Raw genomic sequence first — 6,000 nt, forward strand, 5'->3', positions numbered from 1 at the left:
CTTGTAAAAAATAAGGAGAATTTGGAAAATGGTCACATAAAACTTTACTATGAATAGTTTTGGTACACGAATGTCATAACTGGACCTCATGGCACCAAACTGGTCTTAGACCTGCTGCAGGGGGTCATCGTTACAATCACCTGGCCAGTCAAAAGGCCAGACTGCTGTGTCTGGTTGTATGACCTTTGGCCTTTGATCACTGGTCTTTGGAATGTGTGTCTCTTTTTGCACGTTTTCAGGACAAACATGTCCAGACTGCAGTAAAACCAGAGGAAAACATTTCCAGCCTACAGAACAGAAAGACTTTAAAACATGTTTTTACAAAAGCTTGTTTCAGATGTCTGAATGAGCAAAACCATTTCTTTTTTCTCAGGTTAAGAATAGGATTAGTCTCAGGAAACTCTTATTTTAGTGTAAGTTAACGTAAAGGAATTTTATTCCAAGCAAATTTGCTCCATTTGTCCTGAAATCTTCACACAATACACACAACAGCTGCTCTGCTCAAATGATGTGGGGAAACAATATTAAAAAATGGAGATACATAGGGTTTTTTTGGACAGTGCGAATATATAAATTACATATGGGGCATATAGGTACCTACATATATATCATGAATAAGGAACATATTATTATTGCTAGATATTTGTACTTATTTCCTGGCTGTCAGAGCAAAACCTCCTATCTCCAAAATGGAGATTTTACAACTTTACAGAAGAAGGAAAGAAACATTCTTAACCTCTAATGGATTTTTTTTTAATGTTAATAATTTTAATTTTTTTCCAAATAATTGTTCACCATTTCTATTAGTCTGTTCATGTTCAAGATACAGGAATGGGGCATACCATTACATATATAACGTATATATAATATATAGAAAGAGATCCTATCTACAAAATGGTATCTGTGTACAGTAGAAGGAAAGAACAACTTAACTTCTGATGAAATATGACATTTTTTTTCCAGTAATTGTTCACCATCTCTATTGGTCTTTTCAAGATCCAGCAATTCTATATATATACCCCGTATACCCCAGGACCCCGTGTCCTGAAAGCCTGAAAGTGTAAAATCAAACGTGTGTGTGTTGCAGGTGTCCACGCTGAAGGAGCAGCTGCAGCACGAGTTACGGCGCAGGCATCCGTCTCTGGGGTCACTACCACTGAGCCACTGATCTCAGACCAGCCAGAACTGATACACACTGCAGGCCCTCCATCCCCAACACGCTGATGACACAGAGCTGATACACTGAAGGCACAGTCTCAAACTCTACATAGTAAACACAGCACTGATCTCAGATCAGCTTCCTGCATCAGAACCACTGCAGGAGAAACTCAGGCACCATCACTCCTGCGCCTGATGCCGTTTGCAGCACAGAAGCATTACAGACTTGAGGCGCCGGCGGCTGAGGAGGCTGCAGAAACACCGAATGAAAGACTCTCCTACACTAACGGCACTGATACTGATCCAGGACCAGTGTTTGCTCTGAATTGTAATCATGAGTGTTTAATCAGGCAAAAACGGGTCCTCATTCAGCTCTCTGGGGTTTAGTATTGTGAACCTGCGTCTTTATAGGACCAAATTCACACACACACACAAATGTTCACGCACTGCTGTGGCATCCGAGCCACATCTGATCAGGGGAAGAAGAGACGGAGAGTCCGAGAGTCCAAAAACAGCCATAGGCTACGTTCATATTACCAGGTTGAAGTGGCGCAAATCAGATTTTTTGCCATAATGTGACTCAGATCTGATGTTTTCAGGGCTGTGTGGACACGCAAATCCGATCTTTTCAAATCCGACCTGAGCCACTTAGGCTACGTTCACATTACCAGGTTGAAGTGGCACAAATCCGATTTTTTGCCATAATGTGACTCAGATCTGATGTTTTCAGGGCTGTGTGGACACGCAAATCCGATCTTTTCAAATCCGACCTGAGCCACTTATGCTACATTCATATTACCAGGTTCAAGTGGCGCAAATCTGATTTTTTTGCCCTAATGTGACTCAGATCTGATGTTTTCAGGGCTATGTGGACACACAAATCTGATTTGATCTGATCTGACCTGAGCCACTTTCGTATGTGGTCCTAGATCGGATACGTATCCGATTCTTGGCCACGTGACTTTAATGTGACGCTCAGATCGGAATTCATGTGCTTTTTCTCCACTGCACTGCGCCATCATTCAGCGTTACCATGGCAGCAGCGCCGAACAGAAGTTAAAGCCTGTAAACGGTGGAAAAGCAGCTCATCTCACCTTTTTCTCCTTCGTCTCGCTCTAATAATGAAGCTGAGAGCTGATCAGAGTTAATTATCTTCTCAGCGAAGCTCGTTCTGCTCGTTAGTTTGTGCTGATGATGAACGTGATTCATTCACGTGACGTTACTGAGTAGGATGAGCTCATGAGGGTCATTTCAGGACGCCGGTTCATCACATTAATGACAGATTTGAGTCACTTACCTAAACGAGTGTGAACCATCGAGTCAGAGAGATCGGATTTGAGCAACGAGGCTTGTAATGTGAACGTAGCCATAGCTACACTCTGAAACGAGGGCGTACGTTACAGTGATTTTGAAAGCAGACGTTCAGGAGTAGTTTAGAAGATAATGTGAAGTAACTGAATTATTTTTTCAAACCAGCTTATAAAACAGTGTTTATGACTCCAAAACTGACACTAAGTCTGAAATATGACTTTACTTTTTTAGGAAGATGCAGTAATTTTTAGAGATAAAGGCTCTGTTCCTCTACACTGACTGTGCTTGTTAATGTAATTTACTGTACGGTTCTAATGTTCCTGTCTCATAATGAATGAATGTAATATGTCTCCTCCACACTGACCACACAAAGAACAGCAAATCCACCAACAAATCCCAGCACTCCCAGCTACTTTTCACTCAAGTTTTATGCTGATAATATCATTTATAATTTTTTAAAAATGCATTAATTTAGAAAAGAATGTAAAATAGATGCATTTTCACTCGTGGCTCAGACTTTCAGACTGTATACAGCATTTGTCTTAAAAAGATGGTTCTTCATGGGTTCTTTGGTAAAGACAATGGTTCTGTATAGAACCATGAACACTCAAAGAACCATGTTTGCTTAAATATTTTTTGCAAGGTGAAATGGTTCTTCAGATTGATGGAGAACGTGTTGTACATTGTTCTACATAGCACAAAAAAGCGTTCTGCTATTGTTATTGTTATAGAACCATATACAACACATTCAGATGCCTGGTTGACTGTGCTCTTCTAAAAGATGGTTCTTCAGGGGTCCTTTAGTAAAGGGAATGGTTCTGTGTAGGACCTTGAGTTCTATATAGCACTATTTTTGCTTAAATGGTTCTTCAGATAGATTGAGAATGTGTTGCATATGGTTCTATATAGAACCTTTGTGAAAATGGCACCAAAAAGGTTCTTCTATTTTTACGATGTCAAGCTTGCAACAGTAGAAGAACCCTGTTTGGTGCGATATAGAACCATATACAACACATTTTCCAACAATCTGAAGAAACATTGTCCATGGTTCTCTATAGAATCACTTTAAGAACCCTTGAAGAACCATTTTTAAGAGTGCCTGTCCAGTCTGGGAGCAGTACAGCGCCACCTGGGGGACTGCCCAACAGCACAACCAGTCAGTCCTGGGATTGGAACCCACAACCTCCCTCCACGCGACCACCAGCCCCCCTAAAGGTTTTGAGACCACCGGCTTGAAGAACATCCTTAGACTGAATTTTAGAGCAAGGTGTTTTTTGGCCCACCACAACAAAACGTTGCACTCCACTCTAGAAACTACCAGCAGATACACTCACACACACACACACACACACACACACGCACACACACACACACACACACACACACACACTGTCTGTTCAGCTCGTTGGTGTTTGTACTTTGTCAGTGTGGGGACCTGGTCTCTCTGTTAACCACACACTACTCTCACTGTGTGTTTGTGCCACAGTCTCAGTTAATGGAGTGTGAATACTTGAATTTTAATATTTTATCTATAGTCTGGTCTGTATTAGTTCTGTGGCCAAAGATTAAACCTAGTCCTAGATTTTTTTATATGCCGAAGCCTCATTTGGTTTTACTTTAGTCTAAGACTTGGTTTGATCTGGGAATTTAACCCCTGTGTGTTTGACCTGTTTAAACATAAAAGATAAAAGCCCTTGTGAGTCACTGTGAGTTCTGCACTGATTATCATTATTATTAGTAGTAATACTCTTAAAAAGATGGTTCTTCAGGGTTCTTTCATCAAGAAAATGAACCACGAACACTCAAAGAACCCTTTGCATCATTTTACATCGTGAAATGGTTCTTCAGATTGATGGAGAATGTGCTGTCGATGGTTCTATATTGCACAAAAAAGGGTTCTTCTGTTGTAACAAGCTTGACATCATAACAATAGAAGTACCCTTTTTGACGCTGAATAGAATAATTTTCAAAAAGGTTCTACATAGAACCAGCTACAGCACGTTCTCCTTCATTCTGAAGAACGCTTTAGTAAAGAAAATGGATCTATATAGAACCATGAACACTCAAAGAACCATGTGCATGATTAAAGGGTTCTTTGCATGGTAAAATGGTTCTTCAGATTGATAGAGAACGTGCTGTTGATGATTCTATGTAGCACAAAAAAGGGTTCTGTTGTGACAAGCTTGACATTGTAACAATAAAAGGATCCTTTTTGGTGTTGTATAGAACCCTTTTCAAAAATGTTCTGTTAGAGCCATCTACAGCACATTCTCCATCATTCTGAAGAACCCTTTGGGTTCTATATAGAACCATGAACACTCAAAAAACCATGTGCATGCTTAAATGTTTGTTTGCATGATGAAAAGATTCTTCAGATTGATGGAGTTTTGTATATGGTTCTATGCCCCACATAGAACCACTGTCAATGGTTCTATGTGTAGCACCAAAAAGGGTTCTTCTATTGCAACACGCTTGACATCATAACAGTTTCACAATGCAAAGACCCCTTTAATCATACAAAGGGTTCTTTGAAGTTCACGGTTCTATATAGAACTATTTTGTTTACTACGGAACCCTTAAAGAACCCTCTTTTTTAAGAGTGCAGGGTGAGTTTCTAAAAAGCAGACTGATTCCAGGTTTGTGGTATAAAAGTATTTATTTAGTTGTTTATCTGCATCTTGTTCTAAGACGTGTAAGCTGTAAGCAGCAGTAGTAGCTTGTTGAATCGTGACGGTTCTTCACGTCTGCACTGCTGGATTCTGGGAGGATTCGCGTCCCATTTCAAGTCAGGATTGTCTGAGCTGTCCGCTGCATTGCTGCTGGTACTGAGGGAGGATATTGATGGTTACTGGGTATTGATAATGCCTCGGTAGTTGAGGTCAGTGCTGATAGGCCACTCCTGTGACATCACCCTCATTTGGATAGTAGTAGCCCTCCACTGCACGGCTGTTTTAAATATGCCCTCACTGACCTGCCCTCGCTGTTTCTTCTCGAGGGGATCCCTGATGCCACCTTAAGGGCCGTATCATCACTGTACTAGCTTGCTGGATGAGCCCTTGGTGTGCCGAGGGATCGAGCCAACATGAACACAGACTTCAGGAGCAGAACTTGCGATATTACTGTGATCTAAATCAATTTCCTTTACAAAATAATCACAAAGCTGTTTATAAGGCTGATAAAATGCTTTAAAATACTTAATATAAGTTCAAACTTTATGAAATAAACTACTCTATCTTGTACGGATTGCAGCAGTACTTTATTTTACTCTGCTAGCTAGCTAGTTAGCAGGCTAAGGGCTACACAGCTAGCAACAACAAAAAAAGGGCCTCTTTCTAAACCTGAATCCACCAATCTTTCAAAAAATTCTACATAATTAAAAGGTTAGAATCTAAAGCCATTCAGAGCGGTTTGGTGTGAAACGCTCCATTCTAGATAAACTTACCGAGTCAGAACTGTTCACAGTGGTGGTGATAGGAACCAGACATCCACCTCTAAAAGCTCCCTCACAGAAAGTTCCTACATGAAATGGAT

The 6,000-nt window shown here is 40.6% G+C and overlaps 1 protein-coding gene across 1 annotated transcript in view; it reads left to right on the forward strand.

Moving 5' to 3' along the window:
• Nucleotides 1–1,782, forward strand: part of LOC118799843 (rootletin-like) — a 72,148-nt gene extending 70,366 nt beyond the window's left edge. Inside the window, 1 exon segment of the mRNA XM_036559918.1 lies at nucleotides 1,088–1,782. Within this exon segment, the coding sequence (XP_036415811.1) occupies nucleotides 1,088–1,168 (81 nt within the window). The 3' untranslated portion in view covers nucleotides 1,169–1,782.
• The last annotated feature ends 4,218 nt before the right edge of the window (nucleotides 1,783–6,000 follow it).

Source organism: Colossoma macropomum, unplaced genomic scaffold (assembly GCF_904425465.1).
Source record: "Colossoma macropomum unplaced genomic scaffold, Colossoma_macropomum, whole genome shotgun sequence".
Taxonomy (NCBI): domain Eukaryota; kingdom Metazoa; phylum Chordata; class Actinopteri; order Characiformes; family Serrasalmidae; genus Colossoma; species Colossoma macropomum.